This window comes from Hetaerina americana, unplaced genomic scaffold, assembly GCF_022747635.1.
Source record: "Hetaerina americana unplaced genomic scaffold, ioHetAmer1.1.p SCAF_21, whole genome shotgun sequence".
NCBI classification, from domain to species: domain Eukaryota; kingdom Metazoa; phylum Arthropoda; class Insecta; order Odonata; family Calopterygidae; genus Hetaerina; species Hetaerina americana.
In genome coordinates, this window is record NW_027286775.1 from 9,658,061 (window position 1) to 9,681,344 (window position 23,284).

Here is a 23,284-nt window from a genome sequence, read left to right on the forward strand (position 1 = left end):
ATCATCTCCAAAATTTTAGTGGCTACAGTTGTCCATTTGTTATAATTGCATGGTTTTTCTATTTCTAGTGAATGATATGGCAATCATTTTTACAAATTGCCGCCACAAAATGTTTTGCAAAATGCTTATAAATTTGGCAAAAAAATTGCCTTGTACATAACATTGCTCAAAGGTAAAGTTATGATTTTAGAATGATTGCAAGCTTCTATTCTGTTTTGTTTGAATGATTTAAATCCAATTTATGGGAATATCTCTCTTATCAAAATTATTTTCCAAGCACTTCTGATTCTCGATGTCAATTTAGTATCCATTGCAGTTTTATTTAGTCTATAGTTTATAAATTTGCCAAATAATTCAGATCAGGTGAACAGGATGATTTTTTTAAGCAGCAGTTTACCTGGTGGTAATATGCTTGTGATGACATTGGTCCAAGAATTGATTTTGTTCCCTCGTGAATGCTGCCATGTACATCAAAGCGTTGAATGTAGTTGTTTCAACATGGCATTCCTCTGTAAGAGAAGTTAGTAATATTCTATTTAAATACTTAATTTTCAGCTAATGCAGCACTCTAAGCATTACGATAAAGCGTTTGTTTTTCATATTTTCTAATTACTTTGATTTTTCTGCTAACAAGTTAAATTTTTTCATCAGTATTTGTCCACCTCCTATTTATAAAAACCTTCCCTGAGCAATGAAACCACAATTTCAATAATCCTTGAATTTTTAAAAGAATCTTGTAGCTATATCCTCAAGATTTTTCTAGGGACACTTTCTAGTGACACTGAAGATATTTCCTGGCCGTGAAGAGATCCAAGTAAAAAAATGATGAAATGCTGAGGGAATTTTATGTTTTTCCTCTTAACTCATGAAAAATAACTCATTTATACAATTGCAGGCATAATTCATTTTGTGCATTGATAACATGCAAGCGTTTGAAATTAGGGCACGTTTGTAGTTCAAAATTCAAGTTCTTTGGCAACAAAATATTTAAAAATGATATATTCATCACAACATCTTGTGGTTATGTTCAGAGCTACTGCAGTTGGGGGGTCAGTCGGAAAATGAGTGAGATGACTTGATAAATAAGCCGTTCGGGTCAGTAAGTTGTGGTCTTGAAAGATGCAGTAGTCCGAAGCTTGTGTTAGATTCTATAAAATACTAAAGGGTGTATGACAATGGCTGCTGGGACCTAATTAGCCATCGGTAGCCTAAGAGAGAGAGAACAGCAGGCCTCCTTCATCTTGTTGAAGGTGAAGACTTCACTGGCTGCTATAGCACCACTCATTTCACTACTAATTGGTAATTGGCTGCCATACTTTGATGGAAAGTTGGCAGGAAACCACGTTATAAGTGTCCCAGGAGCAGCAGAGCTTCAGTTCCCTTGTTTGTGTTTTTATCATTAAGTAAGCGTCCAATATTAAATGTATAAAATCTGCAATGGAGTCCTCTTAAGGAAGAGATTTCGATAATTGCCTCCAGATTCCTGCCATATCACCGCAGTTGCCATTAACCTGGTCCATTGTCCTAATCAAAAATATCTGTCCAAGTAAAATGGTCTTCCTGTCATTTTAGAATGAGATCTTATGCCACATTTGAATGACCAGAAATTAATGTTGCTGGTTTTTCAATGTAACTTACTCTCTTGATATTTTTACCGACTGGGAAAATTTTCATGGTGAAATATCCACGTCAAAATGTTAAAATTGGCATACCTCTGATAAGCAAGTGATGGACTTGGTAAATGTTAAGTTGCTGAATTACATTTGAATGATAATAAATATAGTTAATTTAGTATCTATTATGGATCAGATTTCTGGGAGTTAAATTTTACTGGTGTCTAGTGTTTACGGAAGATTTTGCTCTTTTTGATTTTTTTTTTTTTAATCCATCTTTTTGGCAAGTATTGCTGTGCCAGTTTTCTTGCCTTATTTTGCTCTGCGTGAAAATTCAGATTGCCTTATTTTAATTTTTGCAAAAATTATTTTGCTATTATATTGCTTTAGCACCAGTATTTTCTCCTTAGAAACCTCGTTACAAAGTCTACTTCCAATTAAAAGAATGAATCATAACTGGGTGATACATTCTAGTTCGCCGCCCTCATATCTGTTCAAATATGGACGCAGAGCCTTTTCAAGGCATACCACTTGACATAAGCATACTAGATTTTATAGCCTGGAGAATATTGTCTCTGTGGAAAAAATGTGATTCTCATTTATAATGTAGTGGAACACAATGCATAGTTGTCTTTCCACTGTTACAACATGAAACCTCACTAACAGAAAATAATGTATGTGTGGGGACATAAGTATGATTGAAACTGTTACATTCACAAGGTTCATGACATCTAACCGGTGATGCCAGTAGTGACTGCTGGAGGAACTTGTTCTTCTTTACTTATAATCTGTAGGGGAGGCAATACTGTTGGGAAAGAAGTGAAGACAGAGGCAAAGACGGTGAACGTCTGAGTCTGTTTCCACTAGAGAGGTTCTAAAGTTAGCCAAAGAAGCATTCATCCAATTCCTAAAATCCTGAGTAGCTTCTGACATGCTGGAAACTGAATTGCAAGTCACCAAGTTTTCATCCGTTTCACTCCCTTCGTGTATCAGCACTCAAGCTAATGCTTTGAAACTATTGACTGTGGTTCTCTGGATATGGGTAATGTATATCTTATTTGGTGATCCAAGATATATAAGCTGTTTTTGACGTATTACACCTTAAAATTAATATGATTCAAATGGTAAAAAAAAGAATAAATGGTGCAAAAACTTTTACAAAACCTCAGAACCAAACAATAGTCATGACAAAATTTGTTGTCTCAGGCGTAACTTTATGGAATTTGCATAACATATTGAAAAGTAATGAATTAATTGACTTTGTAATTCCACACACTTTATTTTAGAAAACACACGACCCAGGTTTCGACATTGAACGTCATCATCAGGTGGTCCTCATAGAAGCACGCTGGCTATATATACCTTCTGATTAAGGGAGGGGGTTGGTCAGAGAGGGAGGTTGGAGGGGTAAAAAGGTTACAATGTAGCTGGGAAGAAAAGAGAAATTACATCTTTTTGACTTAGAAGAGTATTAGGTCTAGGAGTGGGGAGTGGGAGGGATACAAAATTTCCTTGGCAAGATCATCTTTCCAACGGACACATTTCAAAATTTCTAACTGCTCCAAAGCATCGAGCCTTTGACCTTTTTCTTCAAAATGAATAATTTTTGTCACAAAGTCACTGTTGTGGTCACTTGATGAGAACAAAGTTCTTATAAAATAAGAACATAACATCCCACTTGGCAAAGCACCTCATCGAAAGTGACCACAACAGTGACTTGGTGACAAAAATTATTCATTTTGAAGATAAAGGTCAAAGGCTCGATGCTTTGGAGCAGTTAGAAATTTTGAAATGTGTCCGTTGGAAAGATGAACTTGCCAACGAAATTCTGTATCCCTCCCACTCCCCACTCCTAGACCTACCACTCTTCTAAGTCAAAAAGATGTAATTTCTCTTTTCTTCCCAGCTACATTGTAACCTTTTTACCCCTCCAACCTCCCTCTCTGACCAACCCCACAATCCTATGATCAGAAGGTATATATAGCCAGGGTGCTTCTATGAGGACCACCTGATGATGACGTTCAACGTCGAAACCTGGGTTGTGTTTTTTAAAATAAAGTGTGTGGAATTACAAAGTCAATTAATTCATTACTTTTCAATTGTCATGACCTCATTTCATCTGGCTCATAAAGTCAGTAAACATCTTTGAATTAAAAGTTAAATCATTGAAATTCAAATTATGGTCCTGGAATTTTGTTGTCTCTGGCGTAACTTTATGGAGTTTTATTGATCCATATAAATTTTCCTGTAGATAAATTAGTTTAATTTGCAAGTTCCCACAATACTTGTCATGTTTCTGAAATAATGTTTCTCTTTATTCTTAAGTTGACGTTTTATTTAAAGTTATGTGGTTGTGAAGTGTATTTTCTGAGATTGGCCCTAGGAGCCGTACGGGTGGGTCCAAATAAAGGCAATGTTTTCTTGAACCTGTGATATTTAGTTGCTGATTAATTCATTGGCAGCTGCTCAATGGGCTTATCAATGCACCTCAGGTCAGGAATAGCATTTGAAGTCCGGTCCTTAATGCTTTCACTATAATCCGAAGAAATCGGCATCAATTTGGAAGAATTTGTCACAGACTCTGAAACCTGGCATTTTCTGTAGAAACCCATAATGCGTCATTGAAATAATTGGAGAGTTAGAAGAACCTTTTGAATTGATCTTTAATTTCATGATAGAAAATTACCGAGGGTCTCCTAAAAGAAATATGTGTTTTATGGGCTTGCTGTGTTATTTTCAAATATATTTCTTGAATTAAATATAATTCCGTTTGGTTTCGCTTGGAAATGTGTGCTTTACTGGTACTGAATCAGATCTAGAGCCTGTAATGTAAATTCCAGGTTGTTAGTAGTCCAGTAGTGAAAGTAAACACTTGAAGATACAAAATGAATACGTTTGGAAACCCTTTTTTTTTAAAGGAGAGAATATTTCAAAGACTCATTTTTGAATGTACCTCAGGAGGATGCTCATTTCCAATGACCGTGTCGCATGGGAGATATTTATTTCCATTGCATCCAACTCTGCCTCCTCACAATTGTGGATGTCAGGCGTCATGTTGGACGTGGTATAATAATAGTAACGAACCCCTTGGTGAAATGATGAAAGAAGTTGATGGAGGCGTGTGTGTGGTGTGACTCTTTGAAATCAATGTGTGCTTTTCCCTTTTCTCTGTTGCATGGAAGGTCGCGCGACCACCACAAGAGAAGCGGACATTCCTCCCATCGCTCTCGAAGTGGATCGGCAGATGGGCACCGTCGCCCTCAGCCCTCCCCTTTCTTTGTCGCCAAAGGCGCCAAGCACGGCGAGAAGGAGTTCCCCCTTCGCCTGCTGAGGCACACTCGCACGCGCCCACCCCTCTCCTATTGCGAGAACCCAGAGACGGCTGCACCGCCTCGCCCCACCACGCGCAAGGAGGCGTTTGCCTCGGAGCCTCCCGAAGTGGTCCGCATCATGCGTCTGGTGGCCGAGTCGGGGCTGGAGAAGGAGTCGGAGGGCAGGGAGAACTCCAAGGAAGCCTCTGGACTGGCAGCTCTGAGGGTGTCTTACGAGGGCGGTGATGAGGAGGAAGTGGACGAGGAGCAGAAACGCTCTGATCGCTCGTGGTTCTTAACCCTCTCTGCATTCCTCTCGGAGAGCTCGTCTTCATCTTTGGCATCCGCGAGGGCCGCACTCAAGCGACCGGCCTCGCCTCCGGACGCCTCCCCATCGAAGGATAAGGTTATGGAGAGGAAGAGGGACAAGGAAAAGGCGCCGGAAGGTGGGCCTAGTGCTGATTCTGAGGGATGTGTGAAGGTGGAACCCGAGGAGGATTTGGATGGGAAGGAAGAAGAGGAGGTGGGAGGGAATGAGGAGGAGGAAGGGGAAGAGGAGATTGCAAAAGCAGAGATGCAAGCGTCCACGAATGAAGCGGCAGAGCCAACTGTCCACTCTAAATGGGACAGCGACCCTGATTCCAGTGGGGTGGCCACACTGGAAAAGGACAAGGCTGAAGCCGTGTCTTTGCTGGAGGTTAAGAGTGAGCCTTTGGAGGTCAGCCAAGGTGAGGAGGAGATTGAGGAGAATGGAGAGGAAGGGGATGAAGAGGGAATGGAGGTGGAGGAGGATGGTGGAGGTGGGGAGGAGGAGGATGATCGCCCTGCCCCCATCGCCATCCAGAGGAGTGAGTCGAACGAGGGGAGCAGAGAGAGTGAGGAATTGGGAGAGGAGAGCCAAGAAGAGGAGGAGGAGGAGGAAGAGAAGAAGGATCAACAGCTGGCATCGGAGTACGAAGAGTTCATGAAAGCTGTGTCCGTTGGGGAAGATGATGAGGATGATGACGTGTGGGGATTGGACAGGGAAAGAGAAGACACAGGCTCACACGAAGTGTCAGATCACAGGGAATCAGATTCCTCGGAGCAAAATTCACCAAAGATGCATGAAGCCTTGCGAGATCGGTCCTCGGACGTCGAAATGGCGAGTGATGTTCCCTCCAGCGAAGATGCAGGGGGCAAGGTTGTCGTGAATGAATCGAGCAGCGACAGTGAAGTCAACAGAAATTCAATATCAAAAGAAGAAATCGTTGGCATTGACGAGAAAACCATCAGTGTGAAGGAGAAGAGTGCAAAGCGGAAGGAGAGGACGAAGAGGGACGATTCGGAAAGTGGTGCGGAGTCTGAGGTTGAGATTCAGATCCCAAAGAAGAAGAGGAAGACTAGCAGCAAGAAATTGGCTGCGGTCGGTGAGGGAATGAAGAAGAAGATGACGGCGGGGGGAGAGAAGAGGAGGAAGCTGAAAGGCAAGGAGAAGGGCGACAAGAAGAAGAAGGAGAAAGAGAGGAGAAGGAAACGAAAGAAGAAGGATCGGAAAAAGAAGAAAGGCAGGAGGAGGAGGGAGGACTCGTCTGAGGTTGATTCGGAGAGCAGGGAAGATGAAGAGGATGGCTCAGAGAGCAACAGACGTGCCATGAACGCGAAGGCGTCCCGGTCCAAGGCGTGCGATAGCATCCACAAGAGGCACTCCCACGCGAGGGGCGAACCAAGCAGCGAAGAGGAGAGCTCGGACAACAGCTCGGAGTCATCCGACGAAGCAGACAGGAGGAAGCCGAGGAAAAAGAAACGGAAAAAGAGGAGAAAGCATGAGAAGTCGGGTTTGTCGAAGGAGGAAGGGGAGGAATTGAGTGACGATGAAGGGGGGGAAGGAAGGAAGGGGAAGGTGCTCTACAGCCGTCGGAAGCGTGCCAGGGAGGGGAAAAATAAGCATCATAGGGAATCAGACAATTCGGATGGCTCAGAAGAAGCAGATGATGACCATGCAGTTTCAGCTGACAAAACGAAGGCCGCTGATGATGGATTGCTGGAGGGGAAGGAGAATGGTGTGGAAGGGAGTGGGAAACGTGGGAGGAAGCAGAAATTGAAGGAAAGAGGAAGGAAGAAGAAAAGGAAAAGCTCGCCTCCCAACCCAAAGAAGCACATGTCTTCTAGACGACGGTCCCCATCAACGTCCGATGGTTCGCCCACCCCCGGCAGGGGCAGCCTTCAGAGAGGGAACAGCATCAGCAAGACGCAAGGGAGTAGGGGTGGAAACAGTGAGGGCGGTCCAAGTTCTATTGAATCTAACTCTTCAGGAGGAGGCACCAAGAAACCTGGAGACAATGCAGCGGGCGAAAGGAAGCCCTCGGAGTCGTCTCTTTGCAGGGAAAGCAGCCGGGTTGAAGGCGGCGGCAGTCAGAGGAAAAGGAGCACGAGTGAAAGGGAGGAGAAAAGGACCCATGATAGCAGCAGCAGATTAAAATCATCAAAGGCTTCTCCTGTCTCAGCAAGTAAGAGTGGTGGAATCACTAATAAGGAGAAAAGTCTTAAGGGTAATGCTTCTGTGAAAAGAAATGCACAAGAGTCGGTCAGCGAAAAGAGGGCTATGGGGTCACGTTCCCTCGACACTTCTTCTTCTTCATCATCGTCATCTTCTTCTTCTTCCCCATCATCCCGTTCGCAGTCGTCGATATCTTCATCTTCGTCCTCTTCGGAATCATCCAGTTCAGGGTCATCTCAGTCAGATTCATTCTCTGCATCCTCATCGAGTTCATCTTCCTCGGCTATGTCTTCTGCATGCTCGCTTACATCATCATCATCATCTTCTTCTTCTTCTTCATCATCATCATCTGAGTCATCCTCATCCATTTCTTCATTTGTAAACTTTCCAAGTTCTCCAAGAGCAATTGTTGCAGTTGCAGAGAATACTGAGTCTGAGAACCTAGCTAAAGAAAGTAGTAAGAAGCATCTTATGAGTTCTTTGAAAGATTTTTCAAGATCTTTGAGCCCACCTGAATCACCTGAGCCACACATGCCGGATATTTCTTTCAGTTCTTGGTCCAAAGATAGTTCAAAATTAGTGGGGCATTGTGATCATTTTGAAGATTCAGTTTCAAAGTTAAGCTGGATGCAGAGTGAAAAATGCCAAGTGCAAGTGCATCAGGAGAGCAAGGCAAGCGAATTGCCAAGAATGAGAGGTGACTGTGCTTCGGTCGATGCTATTGATGCTCCGGGTTGTGCCTCCTCGGACCTAAAACCCTCGGCTGTTGCGGGACAGGAGAGTGAATCTGATAATCTCATCGGCCCCGTAGACTCTCGGGGGCACAACTGCAGTCCATTTGTATCGAATGAGACAATACAACCAGAACAAAAAGACAATAGCACTCCACTAAATAGTACAAGTAAGTTAGGCATTGGCTCGAGGGAATCAAAATCACAAATACTGAACCCTGAACTGCTGACATTTAAATTGTGTTCTGAGGAAGATCCAGCCAATGGGAAAATATTGGGTGGGGGAGAGAGGGCAGTCGGCAGTGCTTTGCAGCCCTCGCGACCCTCAAGGTGGGACACGAGGCCAGTTGTACCGGAGTGCCAGGCTGTGCCACCACAGCAGCCCCGTGCAACGTTGGGCGGGAGGGAAGGAGGGGTGAGGGAGGGGTGGGATGGCAGCCAACTCCCTCCCCTCACGGCTCCGGTACTCCCCGTGCTACCTGTCCCCTTCCCAACCACGTGCCGGGACAAGCCCTTGGAAGAGATACCGCTTCCCCCTGTGGGGGGGAGTGTGCCTCAGCCTGTGGCCTCTCCTTGGGGACCCGAGGGACCCCTCATGCCGAGTGCCCCCATCATTCTTCAGTCTTCATCTGAACTGCCAATCAATCCCGTTTGTGGTTTGGCCGACTCCACCATCAGTGATTCAGACCTAGTCGGGAAGTGCATCAGTGGAGCGGGACACGTGCAGACTGCTGGCCCCGAGGCATCTCCAAAAGTGAAGAAAGTGTCCTTGGATTTACCTTATTTATCAGATAATAATAGACCTACCTCTTCCGAGAGTGAGCAAAGTGCAGTGGAACAGTTTCCAGTGGGTAGTAACCATTTTCTGAAAACTTGTGTGAATATGTACCAAGATACTAATCAGCAATCTGCAGACCATAAGTTAGTGGACTGCGCTGCTGGTGCATTCTGTGCGGGGGATAATCGCAGTTTAGCAAAAAGTGCCGAGTTGAAACACGCTGCCCTTAGTGGAGATACTGAATGTGTTTTAAGCCCAGAGGCAGACCAGCCCCCAACAGATTGGGATGACCCAGAGGCTTTTGTTGGCCCTGGTCTCACTGAAATCAAGTCTCATGTAATTCAGGTAAGTCGATTCAATAATATCAATTCACCAGCCATGTTAATATGTTGATTTAAGTAGCGAGGCTTAAATTTTGGCCATAATGTATGCATAGGTATTGTCATTGTTACTTTGAGGTAATTGCATAATTTTGACTACCAGTGGAAAGGATGGAATAAGTTCCTTATTATTAATAGGAATTTCTTGATAGTGAAAGTGATTTAGTTGCTCTACTTTGTTCAGCATTCATTTAACGATCTACCTTACAAATAAACAAGGGGGCAGTTACCCCTATCAATGATGCTCTAGCTCTCTTGAAAATACAGTGGCTCATTTCTGTACAATTTTAAATTGTGCTGAGATGGTGGAAATTTAATTTTTTGATCGCAGTGTAAATGATGATTCTGGTAGTCATTTTGTGAGGGTGCAGTTGAAGGGTAAGTTACTCTCCCCCATCCGCCCGTCATGCCTTGATATGCACGGCAGTTATCTCTCTCGACTGACTTGTACGACATCCTGTGACCAGAATATTACTACTTGTGTTTCGAATGTATAGTTTCCTCTGTTGAGTATTTAATTCAGTGCCCTTAAAAGTAATCACTTGACATTGACACGGAAAAATAATAAATATGACAGATAGTAAATGCTAATGGGATTGCTCTGGTCTTTAATGAGTGTTATCATGCGTTGAATTATAACTTTATTGAAAATTCACAATCTAAATTCATTTGATCATCAAAAAAATGTAATGGAGAAGAAATTATCTCTTTATGAAATTGGTTACTTGTACATCATAAGTACGAAGGTAATAAATACATTACTAATTATCATGTGAACATTAAGTCATGTGAATAGCCTGGGGAGACTATAGAATGCACACAAAAGAGTGAGATATAAGATAAATGCATGTTGATGAGAGCCAATGGTGACCTCCTACCTTATTAGATAAAGATTCACTCCGTGCTCTTGAGAGGAAAATCAGTTTAACTGACTTAACAAGGACGCCAGGAAAATAACCAGCACAGCATGGCAGGTATTTTTCACAGGTCAGGTCACTCACAAAAAACATTCATTCTCTCGCAAAAAAACTGAAGTTAATTTGTTTCCTTGAATTGTGTAATTTTGAGTACATAGTAGCCATTCAAATGCGTGCGTCATGTGTTTGTTTTTTAATCTGCAAAAGGTTGATCAATTCTTGAGCCAACTGCTAAGAAACTTTTGTTATAAGTTAAATATTGATATCCTTGTGTAGTCTCATCTGAAATATTTTCAGAGATATCTCATTTGATTAGTCATGTGTTAAGAAATCTCCCCTGCTCTTTCAAGTCAGGGCCAATCATCTGTTCAGGAGGAGGTGGCGATTGGCGTCACGAGAGACCTCTGCTCTTAGGATGACTGATTTGAGTCCCATCTTTTTCAATTTCTGTTTCAACTTATCTATCCTCATCACATCTTCATGTATAGATTTTGAATTCCTTCCCATTCAATCAAGATCTAATTGTTTCTGAGCGTATGATGCTTCTCTGATCTCTTAACGCTGCAATTATCCATGATACAGTATCATCAATGTTAATTTTCTTCGCCAATTCAGAATCACAAGGGACCAGATCGGTGGACAACCTATCTTCTTGAAATTTGATATTTATGTTTCCCATAACTCCACAATCACAAAAATTGGCATTGATAGCTGATAGTTCGTGGCATAATCATGTTTAAATATGTTGTAAAATTGTGCAGATGGCTGATAAGTTATGTTGTCACAATTAGAACCTTGTAATTGGCCAAATAGTATCATTGTTGGCCAACGTTGCAAAGGTGTCAGGACCAATCAATGTTGCCTTAGGTGTAATTTTTTTAGCTTAGTTTTTTCTAATTTTGTTGTGAAGCCTCATTTATTAAATTTGGCTGCAGTTTTCCTTAAAAAACAGTTGGGAGTTGAATTTGAGCTTCGTATCTTTGTTTGCACTTTTGATCATTTTTTGTCATATCGCTCCACCTATGTTGATTTTAATCTACATTTTGCTGCATTTCATATTCTTTCTCACATTCGGTAAGGGATTAAGTGTTATCTCTTTTTGAATGAATCGGTATTATTATTGCATTTTGAGCTCCTTTCAGAACTCTGTTAACCATGGATGCAGTTGTATTTTATGATGTTCTCGGGAAACAATCACGTGATTAACATTGGAAAAAATTCCCTTATCTGCAACAATGATGTGATGCAATCAAGCTATAGTGTTTTTATTGCTATTGACGTAAATATTTCCCTGGCAATTACTAGGATGAAGTGAAATGCAGTAATATAGAGCATCACACTGTAATGCAAGAACAAATTTTTAAAAACAATTTTAAAAAACAACAATATGAAGTCAAACTTGCCAGTCAGCAGATAGCAAAAATCCAAATAATGCTAAAATGAATAATAATGAAAATCTTAATGAAGCTGGAAAATAGTAATGCCTTTGGATTGAATGAGCAACGGCATTGGCCAGTACCCAAGAATGCCACCCGAGTGTCAAGGGTTAATCTCTTTTTGCAATGTTTAAGCGCAGTTATCACTGTTGGCCATCTGTGCCCAAAAGGAGCTCTTTTGCATTCGGATGGTGCATATTGGTGAATATTAGTGTCACGTTTCTGCATAATTGACCATACATGGACCTGGTAATCCTCTCCCCTTGTCGGCGGCCAGTTAATGCATTGTTTCAACTCGCATCCGTGACTTAAGAGCTTCAGTTAATCTCATATCAAGTGGATTCCGCTCTCAGCCATGAAATTCAAAGTTTTAACTTGAAATCAAAAACTTTGGTGGCTTACCCTAACAAAAGGGAGCAGTAGAATTTTAATTGCATATTTATTTGTTAGATTGTTTTTCTCAATTACAAAAGAATGAGGTATTTTGGGACTTATTGATTATATTATGTCCACCCCCTAGGTACAAAATATCTCTTTTTTCCCAAGCATCTTAATCTCGGGGATGTGTATCATCCAGTTACTCTCATTCGCTAGTCAGTACAGGCAGCTGCCACTCTGTGATTGCTTTTCCTCCCTTACATCATTTATGTTTAAAAGTCAGAGACCTTGGCAGCTAAATGAAATTGGTAATGCATCATACCTTGTAAAAAGAATACCACAGCACAAATCATCAAAATCAGAATATTACACCTACACTCATGTAACATTTTATTTCAATTTCAGATCAAACCCATGAAAATATATTTAACAAATCAGACTGAAATATTTACTACCTATACTGAGCATAGTTTTCATCACAAGCAGAAATGCATATATATTCACACTCAAATGTCTTACTAGTAAAAATTAAGCTGGCCTGTCAAAACCAAAAAATCATTGGATAACAAGTAAAAATAGTGATTCATTGTTTTGCTGTTTAAATTCACTATCCGGTATCAATGTATTCCAGCACATCACATCCGTAGTTGTAAACTTTGAGGGAAATGAAAAATAAATGGCCTTCCCTGCTTCTAAATCATCATAATTTTAGACTGAGACATGCTTCAATTGTAGAACTTATGAAAAATACCAAGTAAGTATCCAAGCAAGTTCATAATGAAATCTCGGGAGAATATGTCTCACATCTATGCCACGAAAACATATCTACATGGACTTATTCCATTGGAAAATGCTCTATTAATTTCTCAAGTTTTCTAATGAAAATTTTTATAATCATCAGGGTTTGAGCTTTTGAGTTTTAGGCAAATGAGACATGCTTGAAAACAATTTCATGACAAATTGCCTAGTTCTAGTTTTTAATTTGTTAGGCAAACATTTTCGAGCAGAAGTAAAATAGAGTCTGCATTATTTCATCATACTTCACACCACAACATACCTATATTTAATCAATTGTCCTTTCAACATCTTGAAAACAATGCATCAGAGAAGACCTGTTTTGATAATATTCAGCTGAGATAACCAAATTTACTGTCATAAAATTTTCAGCTATATCCAAGCTTCGATATTCTGTGGTCACTATAAATGAATATGAACTGAATTTTAATTTAATGGTGACACATCTGCCGTTCTTACCGCTTTCGCACAAAATTTAGAGATTTTGTTTTAACCAAAATATATATTCAAAGATATTCTCAAATCAGTATCATCTAATATAAATGATCTCATCAGTGAGCAATGCATTATTAATACTGTAAAATATGTCAAAGGAGGTATTTGAAGTGTTCACAGGATATTCGATGGAATAGGCAGGCAAGTTGCAATTGTGGGCATTCTGTGAAAAGTGAAGAAAGACTTAATTGTGACTCTGAATTCCCTATCATTAAATCATTTTCATTTCAAAACTTACTGGTCACTCATGAAAAAGAAACACTTTGATAGTTTCAAATAATGTTCTTTAGTTTGCCAAGGGTTTCGTCAATGTTGTATAATCCCAAGCCCAAACAAGGCAACCTGATAGGATATGTGGCATAAAATTTTCTTACTCTGATTCTTAGTTTCAGTAGTGACTTGGCCGTAGAGGAAGTTGTGCAAAAACTGTTTTCTCTCCATCTCTCTTAAATTTCATCTTTCAGAGGAGCATGGCTGTGTATAACATGATTAGTTTACTCATACATTGCAACTTTGATATTTACATCCATGAAGGGTTTATGCCTTGTGCAGATTCCCTCTTTAATTGGTTTCACTCTTGTTTAGTATGTGATAAAAATTGATTTTAGTTTTATTTTGCATGGTATATAAATGTTCTCCATTGGGTGCATCAATTGCCAAACTGGGAAATTCATTGTGACAGATAAAAGTTGAAGAAACATGCTGAAAATCAGCTCTTAGATAAGAATTAATTGTTCGTGTATTTTGATCACTGAAATATATTTTCTGGAGCAGACATGAGTTCTTTGAATATAATGGATTAAATCCAGCACTCCCTGGTTGTCAGGGCCAAGAGGGGCGGGTGGTCATTATAAGGAGTTTGATAGTGTGTGTTTATCAATAGCGTTAAGAGAATAGAAATATTTAATCCATCTAAGGTGCAGAGGGGACATGGAATGGGCGTACATACTTCTAGCCTTGTCCTCATACGTACACCTCTCTTCTATTCTGAATTCCTGTCCTTTATAACTCCCTCAAGATTTCTGGGCATATTACCTAATACTGCATGTATTAAACTCTAAAAAGCCCTTAACTTTTCCTTAGCGTTGTTTTATTCTCGACATTAAATGGTGACAACATTTATTTTCCAAACATTTCATCAATTTTTTCTGTATTAAGTTTGAATTTTCCATTTATTATGTCATCAGTGCCAAAATAGCATACACATGCATAACAGTATTGCTAGTGATTGTTCTGAATACAATTTGCGCAAGGTTGTTGTGCCATGGAAGAAATTTGTGAAAAAGTTGAATCTTTGTTCCTGTTCAAAACCAATCTTAGTGCTCATCTTGCTTTTTACTTCCTCCCTTTTGATTTGGAGAGTTGAAGTAAAATTTCTTTACACATGTTAAGAATATGATTGAACTATGGGTAAATGTGCCAAACTGAAGTTGTGTAAGCCAAGTGCATACTTATGAGAATAAACTTTATTGGTGTGGATATTTTGTTTTCCTGATTTCATATGGTGTATACTCATTATGACGAGTTGGAGTTTTACTTTACATTTGGCTTAATAATCCCCCGATCAGTTTAACTTCATTGTTTGGCAATTACTTATGATTTATCAGAGTGAATAAAGATTGTGCGTTGAACGTTTGGAAATTCTTCTCATTTTTCCTCACGTCAATGTATGACTAGTGTCATGGGAAATGGAATTGGTCCATGGCGAAATATCATATCATAACCATCATTGCTGCATCATTTTCCTTTCATTTTTATCCTCAACCATGGGTATCCACCGGCCTTTTTTTTCTATTTTCTTGCCACATCTTCACTTATTGAGTAAATAAGTTTTCCTAATTTAGGTACTTAAATTAGTAGGATGTCAACTGTGTCCTTGTTGCAACACCTACCTTAGGATACATATTTCCAGTATTGTGTGCTTTAGTATTACTTATGTGTTGTTCCATTCAGAAGTTAACCCTTAAAATTGCCTATCAGCTATCTGAGCTTGATTGTGTAAACATGGCATTAGGGGATTTATCCGATATATCTGCTTGGATTGAATTTCTTTTAATATTCACTTATACATTAATAAAGATTTGTGAAATGGTAGGCTTTTGATAATTTTAATTTTCCTGTAAGATAGTCAAAGTAGTAGGGACATAAGAAGAAGAAATGCCTTAGGCAAAGAGTGTTTCACTAAGAGGAGGGACATGATGACAGGGATGTTGAGTAAGGATGTTGAGAAAAGGCTAGTCAAAACTTTGATGTGGAGTATGGTTGTGTACGGCGGGGAAATGTGGTCACTGAAGCAGGATGATAGGCGTAGATTGGAGACTTTGGAAATTTAGGTGTGGAGAAGGACGAAGAAGGTGAAATGTACCGAAAGGAAAACGAATGAGGAAGAACTTGGTATGGTGGGCAAGGAAAGGGAGAAATCATATGGAGGCAGGAAAAATGGATGAAAAGCATATTGACGAACCCACCCTTTCAGTCCTCTCAAAAGGACTTAACTTTGCACCGGACCCCCGGTCCATTCCTTACTCAGACTTCATTGGAGGAATTGAACGGGCGGTCCGGAAGCTTCCCAGCAAAGCAGCAGAGGAAGTAAGGAATGAAGTACCATGGTCCTAAAAAGGGCCTTGCCGCCAAAACCTAACATCTCCAAGGAGGAACGAGAAGCACTCCAAGCTCTGCGTAGGAATACGGACATCATGGTATTACGTGTGGATAAGGGCAACGCTGTGGTTGTCATGGGCAAGGAGGAATACCATAGTAAAATACAAGAGATTCTCGCAGACAGAGCTTACGTAAGGCTGTCCCGTGACCTGACAAACGCCATCATGAGGAAGACGAACACACTCATAAAGAAGACCGAGTTTCCTGCCGAAATTGCTAAGAACTTGAGGCCACAAGCACCAGCCCCCCCCGAGGTTATACAGATTACCCAAGATCCACAAAATCGGAGCACCACTGAGACCGATTGTGAGGCCATCAGCTCCCCCACCTACAACCTAGCGAAGCGCCTCACCAGCGTTCTGTCACCACATGTAGGCTGCTGTGAGCATCATCTGAGAAACTCTGCGGATTTTGTTAAAATTCTGGAGGGAATCCATCTAGCAGAAGGAGATATCCTGGTGAGTTTGGACGTGGTATCCCTTTTCACACGGGTCCCCCTGACTGACACTTTACGCCTCCTGGACGCCAAGTTCGACGCTGCCACGGCGATGCTATTTCGCCACGTCTTGACCTCCACATACTTCCTGTATGATGGGCAATACTTCAAGCAAGCAGATGGAGTGGCAATGGGATCTCCACTCTCCCCCGCCATAGCAAACTTCTTCATGGAAGACTTTGAAGAAAAAGCACTAAAATCAGCCCCGCTCCGCCCAAAACATTTTTTCCGGTATGTAGACGACACCTTTGTGATTTGGCCACATGGGAAGGATGCACTAAATGAATTCCTGGCGCACATGAATCGCCAGCACCCCAATACATCCTTCACCATGGAGTTGGAAATCGACGGCAAACTCCCTTTCCTCGACATCCTGGTCCAACGTAAGAGCAATGGCACACTCACTCAAAATTTGAAGGTTACAATGAAAGCAGTACTATTGATTATTCCCAGTGGGTTTCAGCTGATAGGGCACAAATGATAAAAAGTTTCATGTTCACTCAACACTCTTGGTGAATAGTTTGCTAACAAGATAAAAAACTTAATTCCCCACCTTTTTATAGCCAAATTTTATAGCCAATCTCAGTCATCATATTTGAACTATGGAAGAAAATGTACCATCTGATAGCACAATAATTCCAATGTACTTCCAGTGTCCACTCTTTTGCAATCGAAAACAAAGAGGTATTACTGGGCTACTGACCCGCGCATCGTTTATTCCACAGTAATGCATAGTATAGGCACTGATAGAGAAAAATAGTTTCAATGCACACTGTTATATCTGACAACAACCTGACGTATGGTGTAGGTATGATTTACAAAACCTGACTTACAGCTGTTAAAATCCTAAAAGAAGCTCATGTGCTCATGAAAGTCATTCCTTTAGTGATGACCGGGTGCAATTAACAACAATAGTTACAATTTTCTTAACCTGTATCTACGTCCAGGTTTCCAGGAGAAAGCACAGTGGTCATTGTTTTTGCAACTAGCCAGGGCAAGTCGGAATGTGATGGAATTGTGGGAACCAAGCCAAACGATTGGCTCGAAGTGCGTGCCTCCAGGTACCACTCGAGAAAACTGCAGATAGCAACAGCATGTAAGGGTTTTAATTTTTGCGAAGCAAGAATTGTAAAAACAATTTCCAATGCATTCCAAGATGCAGCGTACATGAGCGCATTTGGTCCTCAAAGTTTGTTTGAATACATGCGAAAACACTTCCTGGCACCATTACTTTCCTCAACTTACCTTTTACATACTTAAGGCACTGTAGAGAAAGAAACCCTATCTCATATAAGCGAAAACAGTTTTAAAAGCTGTTGATTTGTACCCAGCATGTTGCATAGCTTGTATGCATATAAAATGATAAATTGGAATGGTGTCTGGAGTAGATAATGATCAGGGAGATAATATTTTATAGTTTTTACATTCTCATGGACCATCATTTTACTGGCCAAGGGGAGAATATTACTGTCCAGCGCCTTACCCTCTGGAAGAACATACTGATTTCAACTAAATATATGCACAGTGTTGATGGAGGGAAAATTGGTCCACATTGAAGATGTACTATGGACTAAAACTGCATTTATAGACCATATTTAAAGAAAATGTTCGTTGTATTTTAAGAAAATAATTTCTTATCCATGGTGAGGTAAGAATATTCATGCATTTTTCATAAGATAAAATAAAAGGTACACATAATATAATTATAATCAAGTACCCAATTTATTTCTTAACCTTCATATGATAAATAAATGGATGGAAAAAATATATTGCATTTACTCCAGCAATTACTCCTGATAAAAAAAATAAAGTCATATTGTCTATTAAAAAACTAAACTAAAAAATCTAAGTTCCACAGATTTGTCTCAGTACAGTATTTTTATGAGAATCATATTTTTTTAATAATATTGTAAATATTATGATCCCGCTTCAGATTTAAGAAAATTGCTCAAAACTGTCGATAAATTTCCAAATAAATGTCAATAATCTAGCTTTCAATGCATATTAACTGAAGACTGTTAAAAGTTACTGTTGCGGCATCTCCCGCAGAGTCTTGAAATAATCTAGCTTTTAATTAGTTTGAAATTTGTTGGAGATTATTTGGTATGTGAGTGAGATTCATGCTATTTAGCAGAAAGTGCATCTTGCATAGGAAAGGGAAGAGAGAGGGAGAATAAACTTTAGGTTTGAGAGGGACTGTAAAGTAAAAATTGATAGATGAATAATATTTGGCATGCTTACTTAAATTGGTGAGGGATAGAAATGAGCCAAGTTTCATCAAAATCTGGGGTGATGAGTTCTAAAACAACGTTTTTAACTGCATTGATGAGGAAAGACACCCTTTTACCAAAAATTGGTCTGCATTTTCTGATCTCACTCTATCATTAATTATTTAAGCTTATGTACAGTCCATGAGATCACAGTCCCTATCGTAAGTTACTATGTGCAAAGTGCATGAGTGACCATTTTCCTTCTCATCATCTGTCATAAATTGCAGGATTAATGAATAATAGAAATTTTAAATAATCAGATAAGATTGCTGTGGGATGATACAGAAATTCAAGGTGCTGAAAGGAAATGCTATTAGCGAAGGGAAAAGAAAACAAAGTTTGGGGGTGAACTGTAGTAAGTGTTATTTAAAAGGCCATGTGAAAGATGAGTTGAATGAGTATTTAGTGGACATGAACATGTCATTTCCAAAATAATGATTTCTCATTGGGAATTTTTTGTCCTTTTACGAGGGTAATCCCAAAAGTGCCCAACCCTACAAAGAAACCAAAAATTTTGGAAAAAAAAGTATTTATTTTTCAACATAATCACCTTTTAGCTCAATATACCATTTTCCCAGCGATGTTCAATAAGTTCCATACCCTTTTTATAATAAGAACTGTCTTGCTCCTCAAAATAGCCATCAACTGCCAACATCACTTCTTCACGGTTGGAAAATCTTTGACCACTGAGCCATTTTTTCAAGTTTGCGAACAGAAAATAATCCGAGGGGGCTGAATCTGGGGAATAGGGTGCATGCCGTAGCAATTTTAGACTTTAATTAATGGATTTTGGCCATTGCAATGACGGATTTGTGAGCTGGTGCATTGTCTTAATGAAACAACACCTTCTTCTTAGCCAAATGCGGCCGCTTTTACTTGATTTCCTCGCTCAAACGTTGCAATAAGTTTGCATAATACTCGCCGTTGATAGTTTTTCCTTTTTCAAGATAGCCAATGAAAATTATCCCAAGCGCATCCGAAAAAACCGACTCCATGACCTTGCCTGCAGATGAAACGGCCTTCCTCTTCTTTGGAACCGGTTCTCCCTTTTGAATCCATTGTTTTGATTACTCTTTTGTCTCGGGTGTCAAGTAATGGACCCATGTATCATCCATGGATATGAAACGCCGCATAAATTCTGCTTTTTTGCTGTGAAACTTTGCTAAACACTCGATTGAAACATCTTCACGACACTGGTTTTGCTCGTGTGTGAGCACCCATCTTGCACACAGCTATCTCATGTCCAAATTTTCAGTTAATATGCAATGTATTGCACTCTTTGAAATGCCTACTATGTCTGCTAGCTCGCGCACTTTCAGTCGACAATAATTCAGTATCACTTTGTGGATTATCTTCACCGTTTCTGGAGTTGTCACCTCATTTGGTCGGCCAATACGATGCTCGTCTTGACAGCTCGTACGGCCTCGTTTTAACCCTGCTACCCAATATTTTACTGTTTTAAACAAAGGAGCAGACTCAGCCAGAGTAGAATCTTGTTCAGCTTTTATATTGGATAGCCTTTCAAATAAAAGTACTATATCACATAATGATGTCCAATATTCTCCATTTTCACAAATTCACTGAAAATGTTCACAATTTTTGGCTACCAAACCTAGTGTCCTCAAACTTGAAACATATGCTTAATAGATTGCCTAATTTCTCATACAGTGATATTTTGCAAACAAATACTGCCATCTCTAGGTCAGGCTGGGTACTTAAGGGACCACCCTCGTATCTGTTACACATACTTGTGGACTTCAAAATTTTTGGTAACCGTTTAAAGATGCATTGTCATACATGGTTTACTTAAAAAGTATTGGGACAAGTTTCGTAAAAATAGTATAATTTCAGATGTTGCTATATTGCCTTAAAAAAACTCTTCCAAGTACATTCCTTGAGCATTGGCACACTTTTGCCAGTGGTTTTTCCACAACTCGAAGGCTTCCTGGTAGGAGGAAGGTCCTGAAGGATATGCGTGCAAGCTTTTTTTCTGGCCCTTAGGGTCCCATGACGATGTCCTTTGAGGGAGGGTTTCACTTTAGGGAGTAGGAAATAGTCTGCTGGTGCCAAGTCGGAACTATGGGGGGGTTGGGGAATCGTCACAATGTCCTGGCAGGTCTTTAAAAGCAGGCACTCAACTCTGCTCTCGGTCATCCGTGAAGACGTTTAGTGCAGATATTTTGCATCGCCAATTTTTCAGTGATAGTGATTTGTGCACTGTTATCCTATTAATGCCAATATGATCTGTAATCATGTGAACACTCAACTGATGGTCTGAATTTAGTACTTCATGCAATACACATCAGGAAAAAATTGTTACCAATACATTTTAAACAAACCTTATGTACTATTCCCTTCATCAGCTTTTGAAGCATTTTGTACCCCTTAATCCTTTCACACGAACGTCCATTCCTTTCCTTCCCCTACCCCATTGACCTTACATTATCCTTTAAATATTCAATTGTTCCCGGCTCAACTTTGTGGAAATTCATGTAAATTAAATGAAGAATAGAATGTATCTTTCCACTGTCCTTTTATTCATGGAAAACTAGTTTCAACGCTCAAGCGTCATCATCAGGTACATACTTGATGATGACGCTTGAGCCTTGAACTTCTCACTTGCCTCTCAATGCCTTCTCATTTCACTTTATGTGGAGTCTTGGAATTTCCTCGCCTACTTCCCTCTTGACCATCTCATAAACTTTCCTCATTTGCCTTCCTCTTTGTGCATCATTTTGTTTCATCTCTCTCCAAATGTGCATCAGAAACTTCCAATGTACTCTCATCCTTGTTTCCTAAAAGACATCATCTAGGCCATACAACACTGTTGCTAATCTTTTCTCTTTACCATTTATGCTTAATGCCACAGCCATCAATTCCATCTTTGTGCTTAAGTGTTTCTTTGGGTGGTACAATTTATTATTTTCCTGATTTCAATACCACTCTTGAGTATCCATACTAAAAAGAAAGACTCGTACTTTTCCACCGATTTTATTATACGGTGAAACGCGTTGTACTTAACAATAAAAATCTGTGGAAAAGTACGCGTCTTTCCTTTCAGTATGGATATTAAATACTTCCATGAAGTGAAGCCTGAAACAATAGAATATAACCACTCTGAGTATTTGATCCATATTATGCGAAATGTTCACCTGTGGTGATGCATCTACCGCTGATTTAATAAGCGAGGGTCTGGCTCAGGTAATCATTAATCATATTTATATGGTCTAATATTTGATAAATGGATAACTGAAACAGTTGCAGTGCAGCCCCAAATTGCACTTGGCATTGTGAACAGTATTTACCAATGTAAAAATTGTGGAATGGGTGAAATATTAATTCTGATTTAAGGTTTATCCTCGAACAGGGCTCTAAAGTTATCTCAATCCATCTTTTTATTTGCTCAAGGTCAGCAAATATGCAAGCAGCAATTAGTTGTCAATTTATCCTTCAACTGTGATTCTTAATTTCTGTGTTTATAGCTGCAATCCTGTGTAGCCTTCATTTTTATATGAAATTAAGTGGAAAACATACATACTCTTTATATTCCACCCTTTCTGAGTAGGTGAAGTCAAAATAGCCTGTAATTATTTTTCCTTAAAATCAAATTGAATACTTAGGGGAAAGTATTGGATTTGGTTTTTGCTATCTGTTGAGAAATTAAGGCATCTCATTGGCCATGATATGTCTTAAATTTTACCTTCAATCATCTCTCCATAAAGTCATATTCAACTCATCCAAGCAGGTAAATATGTTGATTTATCTTGACTGTGCTCCCTGGTAAAATGAAGGGTTACTTCAGCCTTAAGTTGACAAATGTTTGACAAGTAAGAAATGGCTTAGTGATAAGGGTTGAAGATGTGATAAGATAATCTGCAACCCTAATGATATCCATTTTTATTTCTTAAAAAACTGCACCCCTGAAATAAAATAAATTTTTCAATATTTCAGGTTGGCAACTTCCTGCAAGTTGTCCCCTCAGAGCAGCCCATCATTTCCCACTCGTTCACCAGCCCCATGACTCCCGTCCCAGCAACTGTGCCATTGGCTGCCGTGCCAGGTGGGGTTGCGCCAGTCCCCATTCCTCCTGCAGCGCCCATCTCAACCGTGCTGCCCGTCGCAGCCCCCACCACCATCGCTGCAGACTTCCCGGCTTGCGCGTCGCCCGTTAAAGCAGCGTACCAGCCATCACATCCCTCCCCTTGCAGCTTGCCCCTCGTGATGCCTGCGGTGCAGCCCATGCCGGTCACCCCCGCCTCCCTCCCCTCCACCCCTCCTGCTCCTCCATCGTCCTCGCTGGCCCCGGTCGCGCCCCTCATCCCAGGCCTCTCCACCACCATCGCCCCCTCCCTCCCTCTCCCCGCCTCCCCCTCGCCCCTCTCCCACATCCCCCTCCTCGCCTCCCTCACCCCCTCATCCTCCTGTGCCGGCATATCTCAGCTCCCCCTGGACCCAGCCACAATCCTTGGAACACTCATCTCGCATGCGTTGGCCCTAGGTAAGTTTGACTGATGCATCACGGATCCCCCCTCCCCGAGTACTCTGCA

At 40.5% G+C, this 23,284-nt stretch overlaps 1 protein-coding gene across 1 annotated transcript in view; it reads left to right on the forward strand.

Moving 5' to 3' along the window:
- LOC139688614 (filaggrin-like) overlaps positions 1-23,284 on the forward strand; it is a 54,761-nt gene that overhangs the window by 3,659 nt on the left and 27,818 nt on the right. The window contains exons 4-5 of the mRNA XM_071586162.1: positions 4,796-9,254; positions 22,689-23,235. Of these exons, the coding sequence (XP_071442263.1) occupies positions 4,796-9,254; positions 22,689-23,235 (5,006 nt within the window). The remainder of the gene's footprint in view (positions 1-4,795; positions 9,255-22,688; positions 23,236-23,284) is intronic.